Source organism: Argiope bruennichi, chromosome 6 (assembly GCF_947563725.1).
Source record: "Argiope bruennichi chromosome 6, qqArgBrue1.1, whole genome shotgun sequence".
NCBI classification, from domain to species: domain Eukaryota; kingdom Metazoa; phylum Arthropoda; class Arachnida; order Araneae; family Araneidae; genus Argiope; species Argiope bruennichi.
Genome location: NC_079156.1, coordinates 69194166 through 69208946, shown reverse-complemented (window position 1 = coordinate 69208946; position 14781 = coordinate 69194166). Strand labels below are relative to the sequence as shown.

Sequence of the window (14781 nt, the reverse complement as noted above, 5' to 3'; positions counted from 1 at the left end):
ATATTCTTTGGGATATCCCTTCAAAAATGAATCTCTTCCTTTCTCTGCATGTGTGTGCGTCTGTGTAATGTTTTTGCTTTGGCTTTATGCCGATTTACTACTTGCAGGCGATATTTGGAACTCTGCTCTGCTTTCCTCTATGATTCTGATACCTATTGATGTTTTCTACTTCCCCACCAAGTTGGCACATGGAACTCAGGAACCTCCTGTATACCTCATCAATTTAAATTACAATCAATAGATAAAAGTCATATTTTCGTCGCAAAGCATAGTGTGGCCAAACAAATTACTTACATAGGCTGATTAGTCACAGAAGTCATAATTAGCAAAGGAGGAGAAGAGATAACCAAGGCCAAATTTTTAAGTCACAATAGATAGAGATATCACCCTACTTACAAATTACTCAGTTATTTCAACAAAAAATGACCAGATTAGATGAAAGGGGGAGAGTTAGCATGACAGCACTTTGCCATTTAGCTTAGCTCAGGCCTTCCTTATACATTATTTCGTTTATTTTAATAAAACAAATCTGATCAGTTAATGAGAGTATATTTCGAATATATATATATATATATATATATATATATATATATATATATATATATATATATATATATATATAAATAATTAAGATAAAACATTTTATTGAATACTAAAAATAAAATTCAAGATGTGCACTGTACACAAAAATGATTAATTCTTTTCCACTAAAAGAAATACTATTAAAAAAAAACCCACATGGAATGAATTTATAAATAGTTCCATCTAAATTAGGAAGATTCTCCTTTTCTTCCTAGAACAAATAGATTTTAATTTATGTTGAAGATTTCAAATGTTAAAGCTAAAATTAATTTCCTTTATAAATAACTGGGAACTAAAATACTCAATGTGTATTTCCCAATGTTTTTTTATAATGAAATTGAAATAAGAATGGAGTAATCTCAAATGGTATAAAATTATTTGTTGAAGTTATTTTGAGTGGTGAAATAAAATTTTAAAATTTTCTAATGCACAAAATTTACATAGTTACATATGAAGTTAGTAAGGCAATGAGATCCCAATCCAGTATTTTACATAATTTAAGATACAGTTATTTTAAAAAGAAAGAAACTCCATAATAACCAATGATTAATCTTTATTATAAATCCCAATAACATGCATTGCACAAAAAAACATAAGCATGAATATGTAATTCATGCTTATGTTTATTTTATCAAACAACAAATTGCCACCAAATAAATCACAATATATTCATATAATAAAATCTGGATTATATATTTCATACATAGCATATAACAAGCGTAAAATTAAACATATGTAACATTTAAAGACATTTATATATTGCATATAAAATTGGATTCACCAAGACAATGAGGACATAAATTTAAAAAAAAAAAAGGGGGGGATAACACTTTATATAAGTAAAAAGATATTTAAAAAAATTAATACAAAAAAAATACTGAAAGGCTCAGCAAGGTTAATCCACGAAATTCATCATCATTTTATCAAAAAAAAAAAAAAAAAAAAAAAAAATTCTGGCATCCTTTATGTATCTAAAATTAATCAAGGGAAACCAAAAAAAAGCAACTGATATAATTGAAATTATCTTAATATAAAAAATTAACACTAATTAATAAACAGATTTAATCATTAAAACACCACCACTGTAGACATAGTATCAAAATGGATGAGATACATTGCTCCATGAATCTGATAGGCCAGTATATGTGGCAATTCTATATAAGCAGCAGCCTCACTAACCATCATCACTTGACAATAAATATTCGAATGTATAAAAATCCTGCAACCAAAGAGAGTGCATTATCAATCCTGATAAATGTGTAAATCATAAAAACATCAATCTTTTTTTTTACTCAACAAGAGACAAATTTTAAGTGAACAAGAAAAATGAAAATTATATTCATGTCCTCATCATCACCACCATATATTTACGAAGGACTAAAAAAATATTTATCAATTAGTTTTAACAAATATTTCAAAATGCATAAAGATCATTATAAACTCAATAAATTAAATAGGAGTTTATTTTATAATAAATACTGATAATGAAAAAATGCCTAGTTCATCAAGGTGCATGCAGATTCGACAAATAATAAAATTTAGAACCGGATTAACAACATCTGCCCTTCTAAGAGAAAGTATTGCTCAATCATATATTTAAGATTTCAGTACTTTAGTTCATATAGTCTATACCAGAAGACTGATTTTACACAAATTTAAATTGGGAATGCAAATACACTTAATACTTTGTTCTTATTAGATTTTAGCAAATTTTTTTTTTTTAAAAGTTATAATAGTAAATTTAACTATGAATGTGAAAAAAAAAAAACTATAATGGAGGATTTCTAGTAAAATAAATTTCACATGCTTGATACTATTTAATCTACTGCAAAAATACTTTCATTGTATATTTTAAGCTGTGTAGTATTGTGTTGAAGTATGAAACAATTTCCTTCAGTGGTAAAATTCTACATTTGGTGGTCTTGATAGTGAATGTTATAAAGCCCATTTCTAAACAAAAAGTAGTAATTTTAACACAGAATTTTTAATTTAATAAATATTTACAGATTTATTTCACTTAAATTTTTATTTTAGTAACCTTAAAATTTTTGTTTCTATTTACTTATTTACAATGACTATTGACTGTGTAGCATCTATATTTGTGCACAATATTATTGAAGTAGATGTTCAGTGTTTGTGAATACAATAATAACATAATTGGACAGATAGAAACCTGGTCAATTATACTCGACAATTTGCAAACAACATTACATTTATTTGGCAAGTATACAAACAGCACTTTTTAATCAACAGGTTTTTGCCCCTAGGTAATTGCATTATTAGAGATATGCCAGTATTTATGTTCAAATAGCAGTTAAAATTTGTTTCTATAAATGGCAAACTAGAAATCTGCAAAAAAAATTTTTAAAAAACCCTAGTGTAACCTTGCATTAGTTTTTTTAATTAATAATTACCAATTTAAATTACTTCAATTTAACTGCAATCAACAGAAAAATAGCAAAGTTATAAAATTTCATGTTCTTCCTTTTCAGGCAGCTTAATTCAGTAAGATGGATTTGTTAAAAATCAATACAACTTCAATTTTTTTTTTTACTTAGCACCAAGAGGATTTCATATTCAAATAAAAACAAAAAAAAAAATTATTGAAACAATTCTGCAGAATGTTACTAAAATCATGAGACAAATTTTACAAGTAGGTTATGCACCTAAAAATAATTTAACATTAAAACATGGTGTCGCAACTGAATTTGCTGGTTTCATCATGTTAGGAATTTGTAATGTTGCTTCCCAGCACAGTTAATCCCCTGGTAAAAAAGACAGTTTTACAGATAGCTCTGATGGATGCTGAATGGAAGACATGCCAATGATCCTCGACTTGGGCAACAAAATCAAAAGTTCCCGAAATTGATTCAATTTATAACAAAGTGAAGATGCAATTGTTCTCTAAAACATACGCAGACCAGTCATAGAAACTACGAAAAGCAGAGAGACATTACTGAATCAATAAACTGAACTAATACAGAGTCAGTCAGTTATTATTTCAGTTTATTTCAAATGAATTATCGGGTGAAAGTAGCAGGAGATTTAAGAAGCAATAGCACTAGAACTTGCTTGTGTATTACTGTTTAATGAAAGTGCTGTTTTTGTATACACTTCGGCTGTGTTTTATTACATGTGTATTCGCATTTTCATGTAGAATAGAATACTGAGTCCTTTATCCGTTATTGAGCCTGCCCTACTCTATTCATCAAACAATGATTTTTGGAAAATCTCTAACAACATTGAATGTAATATTACTAGTTGTTGTGGCAAACCTCATGACATCTAAATTCCACTTAAACAGAAATGATCGATTGAACCAAGGAGCTACTAAATGCATTATGCTTTTTATCCTCCTTGATACCTCAAATGAGGGGGGAGGGGCACCTTAGAAATGAGAATAAGAAATTTTTGGTATGGTGGTTGATTCTTACTACCATGGCGGGTACAGAAATGGTAGTGGTCGGCTACCTCCTATTGATGACAGGACATGTTTCCCATGGGAAGGATTATATAGTGGCCGGTGATGGCCTTTAGGACTAAACCTTCGTTCCGTCAATGCTGTTGCGGTGATTTGGTCATTCAAATTCAACAAATGCCTTTAATGAGGCAGGGTGAAGTAACCTGTGTGGTTATCCTCCTTGGTACCATTTCATTTAAAATTTAATTTTTATTCACTGCTAACGTTTAAGAATTAGTTACGGCCTCTGTTTGACAATTTAAAAGAGTTAAAAATGAGGCAATGGAATTACCTATTCTATCTTCCACTTTTATCTTTAACATTCTTCTGTGCTATTATTTTTTAATCAGGGAACGATTTTGTGAATATTCTGTATCAAAAAATCATTCCTCCCAGTCCCACCCTTTAAATAAAAATGAGACTAAAACACATAACAATATTACTTCTGACACCATATACATATCAAAATTAGTTTGATTTCTTTCCTGCTTATTTTCAATGCTCTAGCCTGAGGTAATAATCCTAACTTAGGATACCCCAAGCAAACAGAGGAGAATGATGAAATAACTACCACAAAGAAATACTTAGAAAAATGAGCATCCCAAGATTCAAAATTTTATAGTAAATCAGTCTTCTGAGAAAGACATATGAACTCTCAGGAAAATATAATTTTAGTTTATGTTTAAAAGATTTCATTGCAGGAAGAACTTTTACATGCGATATCCAGTATAAGTTATTAAGACAATAGCATATAAATTTTCTTTTATATCTGAAATAACATTTTGTTGTAATTTATTGTAAATGTCCCAAAATACATTTTTTAAATCACCAAATCTTCTTTCAAAATGTACATTTTGTGCAAAACTTTTTCTCTAAATACTTCGTAATAAATATTTCTAAATACTTCGTAATAAATATTTCTAAAGACTTTGTAATAAATATTTCTAAAGACTTCAAATTCAAATAAGAATAGGGATTTTATAGGTATAAAAGTCTAAAAAATACATTCATTTTTCCAACTCCTACATTTTATAGGCATATTCAGAATGCCATACGAATAATATGAATCAATAATAAAATAATAAATATCATAAAAAAATAGATCATTTGATTAATTTTTGGAAACTTTGTCGCCATAAGATTGAAGGAACTTTAATTCGATTTCTTAGTATAAAAGTGACATAAAATGTCTTGCCTTAAAATCTAAATAGGAATTTTCTTCATTGCCTTCAAGCCAACTATCAGACATTGTACTAGATAAATAAGGATCATTTTGTTGCAATGTCTTTTCAACATCAAATTCATCAACCTCGTTCCCTTCAAATAGATCCTAAAAAAATGTAAGCCAAATAAGTAATTTCTCTGAAAAGAAAACAAATAATTTTTAAAAACATAAATAGCTTATGCTATCACTATTAGTCCAAGTGAAGTTTTTAGTTCTCTACTTACATAAATGTGCCTAGTTACAATTCATGAAGGATAAAATTATTAAACTCCACACATATGCTGAATCTTCATAATTAGATAAGATCACAGGCTTAGACTAATATTGAAAAGTTGAAATATTTCATTACAATTATAATAATTAAAAAATTTAACAATTTTCATGCTCGACAACCTCATTTATTATTGCAACTTACATTAAAATATGATAAATTCTGCAAGACAAAAACATTTTTTGGATAAGAGAGATATTTAAAATGCAGCAAAAAACAATATATCAACTCTAAATATGAAAAGATAAATTTTTATTTTAAAAAATTAACTTAATATTAACATTTATATTTTTCTTGTGTCCACAGTAACAAAGAATTGTTTAATTTGCAACTGTATTCAATCCTTACAAAAATATTAATTTAGAGTTATATTTAGATTTTAGAGCCAATACATTAAAACAAATGAGAAATTCAGATCTAATTATTAAAATGGTTAGTTTTTTTCCTACAAATTTCAAACATTAATAACTGAATTTGAATATTTAATAATATTTAAAATTAAAAACTTTATGAATTTGTTTTCTATTCTGTATTAGAAAAATTGGAAAATTTATACTTACATTAAAATCCATACAACTCAAAGGAGAGCAAGGTACCATTTGAGTTTCAGTCTTAGTTTCATCACTGTAAGTTTCAGTTTTAATCTGTAAGTAATGAAAATTTATTATATCTTTAAATCAAGACCTGGGCAAAAAATACATTTAATTATTTGATAAGCTACAAAAAAATTTAACAAATATTATATTTATCTATTAGATATTTAATAATTCAATATTAATGACAAATGAAATCAAATAAAAAAAATAACTAAAACTGCAGTAACCCTTACAAAAAAACATCAATACAGAAACGGTTATCTAAAGCAGAATTAACCATAAAAACCATATTAGAACAAAAAAGTACAGAATTAGACAAATCTTATTATTCAAAACTAGTCACCTTCAACAATCAACAGCTTCATTAAGAATATTAGTTATATTTGATTTCAGATAAATCATCTAGATACAACTTCATATCAGCAAGTAGACCAAACTGACAGATATTAAAACTGTATTATTATAACTGTCTTATGTTCTACTTATTACACATATGAACCTTTCTAATTAAGACAGTCCCATATCATCATAGTGTTATTAACCCTTTGGGTAGATTTGACATAGCAGAATGTTAAGTTCCAATTTATGTTTCAGTTGCTGTTTTTTTTTTTTTTTTTTTTTTTTGTAATGCTATAAATTAGTTTAAATTATTACAATATCATGTAATAATAAATTTGTAGTCAAAGGCTTAAAACCATAAATATTCAATTCATCTGCCTTTGAAATTATACAATAATTTAACTTCATTTTTTTTATTTGTCTTGAAATTGAACAGATAGTAAACCAATTCCTTCTTTTTAGCTTTCAACTATTGAAAAATATCATGCAATTAAGTTTTTGATGATACAATAAAAACAATTTGAATTTCAAGGCAACAATTTGATCAATTGTTGGAAATTAGGCAAAAATTTTTTAAATATTGCTAAAATTCACAAGACTATTAAATTGGGGTCGTCAAAAAGATGATTTTTTAAAACTTGAAATGGTGCAAAATTCAATTTTGTACTTCCAAATATATTATATGTTCAAAAATTGTCGTGAAAAAAAGTCAAAATTCTGCTTAACGTTTAATTAAAATTCTAATTTTAAAAATTTTAAATCACTCTCAGGTGCATATTTTCAACCTCCAAAGTATATATGTGCCAAATTTGACAGTTGCAAGAAAAATGGTCTGCCTGTAAAGTGCCAACACAGACACACACTTTCAATTTTATTAGTGGAGACTAGTCACTTTTGGCAACCAGCTGGTTCACTGGGAATATTGATTACTAGCCGCCTTTGGCGACCAGCCAGTTCGCTAATCTTAATGCTCCGTTAAAATTTTAATAATTAAATATTTTATGTAATTCCTATTTTAAAACTTCAAATTTTGATAGTCATATAATTCACTCATAATATTATCAAGGCCTTCAGTCATAACGTAATATGTATCTCTTTCCAGCTTTCAACGATAAAAGAAAATCACACAATTAAACATTTGATGAAACAATGAAAATTGTTTACATTTCAGGACAGTAATATTGATGGAAATCAGGCGAAAAAAATATTTTTAAAATATTGCAAAACTTAGTCAAATTTGCACAACTATTAAACTACTTTCATTGAAAAGAAAATATTTTTAAGTTTTGAAAAAAGGAGTAAAATTTATTTTCGTACAATATTTTGAGAAGTTATCGCAGAAAAATACCAAAATTCCACTTAATTTTGAAATAATTCTAATTGAAATTTCAAAAATTTTCTCAGGGGTGCCCATTTTTGTTTCCAAAATATACATTGAAAAATTTGGAAGCTGCAGCTCAGATAGTCTAACATGTAGAAAAGCAGCATCATGCAGAAACATATGTATAAATTAATGATTTAACACTTTTTTTTGTTCAAATATTACTCAGAATTAAAATTATATAGGAATTAAAATCTGAGGTATCAAGATGTATTTCAGTATTCATATATTCATAATAATGAGAAAAATATGAGTTAATTTACTACGATAAACAGTTTACAATTTCTAGGTTAATCTATATAAATAATATTATTATAAATATACTTAAATAATAAAAGTTATAATAGAATTTTTTATTAAAAAAATTTAAATGCTCTAATTATATCAAGGATTTAAGATAAACTGAATATTTATATTACATATTTATATTATTATATAACATATTTATATTATTATATAACATATTTATATTATTATATAACATATTTATATTACCACCTTATATAAACTTTTAGAGACCATTTGTCTAAGGTGATAAAAAATTTCAGTTTTAAGGTGAGATTATTAGCTCCTTGTTTCTTTATCTGAGACTACAAATTTTTTCAACTTTTTGAAATTAAAATTTCTTTCAAAGAAACTTTAAAGAATAAGTATTAGCATTTGAATTTGAATGCAACGAAAATAAAACAATTTTAACAATATATATAGCAATCTTAAATATTAGGAATTTGCAATCATTATATATTAGGAATTGCAAATTAGAAAGCAAGAAATGTTATTTCCAAAATAAAAGTAAACAAGTATAAGTCTGTCTACTGGTGCTCTAAAAGAAAACTATTTGAATTACAACCATTAAAGTGGAAATAAATATAATTTTGTAAATAGTAAAGTTCATCTAAGGAATCAAATTTCAATTACAAACTATGCAAAATTTTAAAGTTTTTTATCTGCTGTGATATCTGAAAATATTATAACATAAAAAATGATTTTTATATTATATTAAAACTTAAAAAAACAACTTTTCAATCATATTTAATTAATGCACAATTTTTAATAAATTCTTTATAAATATTCTGTATAACTTACAAAAATCTTTTTTTTTTTTTTTCATTAATACAAAATATCATTCATTTAAGCATTTTCATCATTGTCCAAATATTTTACACATTTCTTCTATTGTTCAAATCTGAGGAATGATTATATATATTTGTAATGAAGATATGAATTTTCTGATTTAATTTCTAGAAATATTAAATGAAAATGTCCAACTTAAAATTCAAAAAATTCTCTTTTAATGGTATCAATTTAATACTCATGCAATTTTTCCCTAATTTTGATGAATTTTTATTTTTATTTTTTATTTACAACTTACAATAATACATTTAACTATTGAACTGAAACTCAAACTGATTTCATAGTTTCACGAAATCTTTTCGTTTATGAAATTTTTTTTTTCCATTGTTAAGCCTACACAATAAACGATCCCCCCCCCCCGTTTTAAATTCAAAATTTTAATTTCCTGAAGTTGAATATTTTATATTTTTTTTAATCTGTTTCACAAATTAAGCTCATTAAATGAAGAGATTTTCATTTTATTTAAGTATATTTTTTTCAAAAAGAAACTTTTTATATCATAACAAATATTTAACAATTACCTCACTTCGTAATGACATTTTCCCCCCAATTTAAATTTTACAGTTATTATGATTTTATTTAAGTACAATTTTTTTTAAATATAAAATTTTACTCTTAATAAAATTTAATTTTTAGATAATTATCATATTCAACTCTTATGATTATTTTTAAATACTTTTCTTTATAGTGTTTTCAGAAATTTAATTTCATTTTTAGATTATAACATTTTCTATTTCAAAGCATCATATTCTTCCTTTATATATATATGATGGCAACGATAATTTATTACTTTTCTAACCAGTTATTTTTTGTTGTTTTTGCCTATGTGAAATCATTTAACAATGAAGTTAATATTAAAATTCTTTAATTTAAGAATATGCCTAGAAATGGCAAAACATTTTTACAATAATTTCAACTTTCATTCCATTCATATTTTTTTTAATCTTAAATGATAATGGAGAGGTTTTAAATATTTATGACTTTCTTATTATTAGTATAATAACTAGCAAAATAATATTTTGAGAAAATAAACTAATAATGAGCAAATAATCAATATTGAGTCATGAGTTTTAGATAGAATCAGTAAGGAATTTTAAATAAGGTAGTTACAAATATCAAAATTAAAAGCCTAAATTAATTCTCTAAATGGTGTCCGTTAGTCCACAATGTATAAAATTTTCTAGAAACCTCACAAGCACACACACACATACAAAGAAACATATCTTCCCAAAAAAAAAAGAATTGAATCATTAATAGGCTATTGAATAAATCTTGCAGTTAAAGACCCATTCCAGAGACTTGTTAAAAGTACTGAAAAGAAAAAAACTACTCACTTGTTCAACTTCCATATTCTCTGGCTTTATCTGAAAAAATTCATTATATTCCATCGATTTCCATTTATTATTATCTTCAATAGGAAAACAATTTGCAGAACTAACAGCAAGGTTTTGTTTAGTAAAGCACTGAAGCACCATATTCTGTAAAAGAGATAATAAATAGTTATTTGAGATTTAAAATACTATACTACACTCTCTATTATAATAGTGATAATTCAATTTGATAATACCTCTATATTGATAGAAAAGGCCAATTTTGGCTAACTTTATTAAATTAAAAACTATTTAGATTTACTACAAAACATTCATAAATAGCACTCGGAATTAATTTCACATTCCAGTAATAATATACTGATTACTCTTAAATAACTTATAAACAACTACCAACAGTAATGTCAACTTGAGTACCAACTATAATTGATATAACTAACATTAAGGTAATTTAGTTGAAATTCTAAAATACATAAAAGTTGTATATTTTATTTTCATTGAATTTTTAAAAAATAACACTTAGATCTGCAGATTGCAAATCTACAGAAGATTCCTTTTCCTCTTATAGTATTTAAAAACAATGAAAGATGTACAGAATAAATATTCCTACTCTTTATAAAAAAAATTTAGTAGCCCTATCAAACTATACTTCTTTTTAAAGTATACAATGCAAAGAAACTGTTAAATTGCATTTAGTTATCTGTTTAAACAGCTACTGAATAAAATTTCAAGATAAGATATCTCAGTAAAAATCTGGCATTTATAACAATAAAATAATGCAAGTAAATTACGTTACAGTAAAGTGTTCAAAACATTTTTTTTTTTTTTCAAATATAAAATGTTTTACAAAGATTTTTTTTTTTTAAATGCAAATGAATATTAGAATGGTTCTAATTAGAGCTCAGTGAAAGCAGATGAAGTTAAGATTTCCAAATTCTATTAAGTTACAAAATAAAAACTTTAACACAAATTAAATTCCTAAGAATATTTTAAGCTGAGTATTAATACCATTGCTGCTTAATAACACAGATAATAAATTAAGAATTTCCTCACATTTACATGCATGCTTAAATGAACATGGTTAATATTCTCCATGTTGAAACATGGAGAATGTAAATCTTTTTGAAAAAATAAATATTAACCTAAAAATACATTCAAAGATAAATTAATGTCAAAAATTGTTATATTATTTATTATTATAACAAACTAGAACTGCAACTTTAGTGAATGGTTGTCATATTACCATTTTACATAACAGGATAATATTCCACATGTGCAATGCCAAGATTCTAGCATTTACATTAATATTTCAAGCCATAAAGCATACCAATACATATTATAATTTTACATTATATATTTATTGTAAATAATTATTTTTCAATTTAGATTATAAGTTAAATATGTAATAAAGGAAAAAGCAAATTTTTAATCATAAATGAAGGAATTAATTCTTGCATTTTAAATTCGTTTTTTGAATATACTTACAGAAAAGTAAAGAGAATTAGTTTCTAAAAATTTAATTTTTAGAAGAAGGAATACATGCAGAAAATTTACTAAAATAATCTTCATAGGAATTATATTCTAATCATAATGACAATCAAGATAATTTGTTTTATGAACATAAATTATTATATAACATTTCTTTTGCAACGTAATGTTTAAGCCATAACAATAAATATCAGGATAAAAATAAAAAAGCATTAATTGAATAAATAAGATACAGCCTAAAAGTATACAGATTTCTGCACAGTTCTACTTCAGGATTAGAATTATTTTAATGCATTTCTTAGTTTCATCAAGAATTTTACTGTATAAAAACTGCAAAAGTCAGTAAAAAAAAAAAAAAAAATAATTTGAACAATTGTTAATATTAGTGTATATACACATATTGTAAAATCAATTTTTATGCTATTATATTTAAAATGTTTCATGCAAAATCAATATTTATGAAAAAAAAATACTTTCAAAAAAAGAAAGAAAAATATTTATTATTTAGACTTTAAGAAAAATTTCTTACAATTCCATCCATTTGCTTTTCATGCTTATACACAGTCAAAGGCTGTATTTTTAACAGCACATTTCTAGTATCTCCATTCCTATTTTCTGTACTACAGCTAGTATTAAATAATGTAGAGGCAGTTGAACTTGCCTAGATAAGGAAATAATTTATCAAAATGGCTTAAAAACTAGAAAATAAAATGAACTAAGACAAACATTTGGCATGAATATGTATGGTAATAAAAGACTGACTAATTTTGCAGTTGATATGTAACTTTTTAAAAATTTTAAATCATTTTTTTTTATATAAGGTAGACAAATTAAAATATGCATATATTTTAAGCTACAAAATTTTAGCATTTCCTAAAGAACATCAATATTACAAAAGATATTGATATACTTATTACTCACAACAATACATTAATATAATTTATTAATCAAAAAAGATCAAGGAAAATTACTTTGTTATTATGTTCCTGGATAACAGTTATGATATAAAAATACAGCATAAAGTCATTTTATATTAGATACAGTCTTTCATAATATGAAATTCCTTAGAACAAATATTTTAATATTAATCCTAAGTACATATTGGAATATGTTTAAAAAAAAAAAGAAGAAGAAAAATCTCAACTAAAGTTGTTAAGAACCTTAAAAATTTTTATTTCTATATTCCTATTGCATTATAAAACTACAATTCCATTAATTTTTTTTAAAAATCAATAAATTTTAAAAAAATTAATGAAAGAATTCATATTAAACTGTCAAATTCCAAGTTATTTTAAACTATTCAAAAATATACAGCAATATGGTTTACCACACAGAATTTAAAAAAAAAAAAATGTCTAGAAATCATGAATATAAAAAAACATGAATTATTTGACCTATAATATAGTGATGAACATCTATTTAGATTTTAAAAGTTTATAACACAACATCTTGCCAAATTTTTTTGCCATATAATGTTTCTCTTTATTTTTGATTCTTCTTAATCGTATTTTACAACAATATATTTCATAGCTGAAGTGAATCTCACAACTTGCGTTGTTGGAACTAATATTTCATCTTGCCTTTTTTTTTTTCCCTATTGTTGTAATCAACAATGAAGACCAGGTTTATTTTTCCCAAGTTGAGAAGGTTTTAATGTCTTTCATAAGCATTTTATGACTTAAAATTTTTTTTTTTTTTAATTCATCTGACTAGATGTTTGTTTTTCATTGAGTTGTTTCTATTTTATGTAAATTTCATAGCTGTGATGCCATCGCCAATAAGAATTGACTATGACATCATGGCCAATCAAGCTTAGTCACATGTTCTTAACAAATGTATAAAAGCAGACTGTAAACTTTTATGTACAGCGGCAGTAGAGGAAGAATAAATGGGGAAAATAATGTCATTTTTACTATATTATATTTATTTATTTCAAGTTGAAATAAACTGTTTACAGAGGAAATGAAATAGTCATTTTTACAGCAATGGTGAACAATCATTTAATCCTACTTTTCAACAGGTTTTAATATAATGCATGCTTTTAATAAATTTTTGATATTTTGTTGTGCTTAAAAATTGAAATTGTGAATCAAGCAATGGAAGAACACTCTTAAAGTGCCAACAGCTTAAAATACTGCCTTTTCCAGTATACAGAAAATTACGGAAATATGAAGCACAATGAACAGAAATGTGTAAAGCTTTTGAAATAATGTAAGTTATATGTCTATAAAAAGTTAAAGTATAAAACATTTTTGCTTAAGAAACAATTGAGATATTTAGCAATTATTAATCCCAGTGAACTAATAATAAAGATAAAAATGGCTAATTTAAAATATATTTAAAACATCAATACACTAAATAAGCCATTAAAAAATTTTTAACAACATTCTTGTTTAACCTTCCAGCATTCTCAGATTTAAAATTTAAAAAAAAAAGTGCCAACTTTCAACACATTAATTATGTTAAATGAATAATTGAAAATAAAACTTATGATTATGTATAAAGTTTTATTCCAATTAAATATGAATCAAAAGTCAAACATTTTCCTACATTCATACAAAAAATAGTTTTAACCTATCAGATGAAAAAAAAAAAATCGAATGCAAAATTCTTGAACTCATGGATATCCAAATCTAAACAAAACTGTCGATTTACTTAAAATTTATGAATTAGACATTGTATAATTTTAATTTAGAAAAATAAATATTCAAATGCCATTTTAAAGCAGTATATACGATAATCCTCTAACTATAAAAGGAATTTCAAAACTTTTAGTGCAAACATAAATGTTTTATTTATTATGGTTTTCATTAGCTCTTTGGAGAAATCTATAATTCCAAATACTTTATATGGGCATTGTAAGCATGCTCTTACACTTTACAGGTTAATAATTAAAATTAATTAAAATATCTTTTAGGAATTAACTAGTTAATTTAAAAATTCTAAGAAAAAATAAATATAACATACATATCCAAAT

At 24.9% G+C, this 14781-nt stretch overlaps 1 protein-coding gene across 2 annotated transcripts in view; it reads right to left on the bottom strand.

Annotated features, from left to right (window-relative positions):
• Window positions 1-1234: 1234 nt before the first annotated feature.
• Window positions 1235-14781, bottom strand: part of LOC129972697 (uncharacterized) — a 68271-nt gene continuing 54724 nt past the window's right edge. For both annotated transcript variants that reach the window (XM_056086922.1, XM_056086923.1), the window contains 5 exons: window positions 12334-12465; window positions 10323-10466; window positions 6099-6182; window positions 5238-5372; window positions 1235-1801 (listed from right to left, as the gene is read on the bottom strand). In XM_056086922.1, the coding sequence (XP_055942897.1) occupies window positions 1757-1801; window positions 5238-5372; window positions 6099-6182; window positions 10323-10466; window positions 12334-12465 (540 nt within the window). In that variant the 3' untranslated portion in view covers window positions 1235-1756. The remainder of the gene's footprint in view (window positions 1802-5237; window positions 5373-6098; window positions 6183-10322; window positions 10467-12333; window positions 12466-14781) is intronic.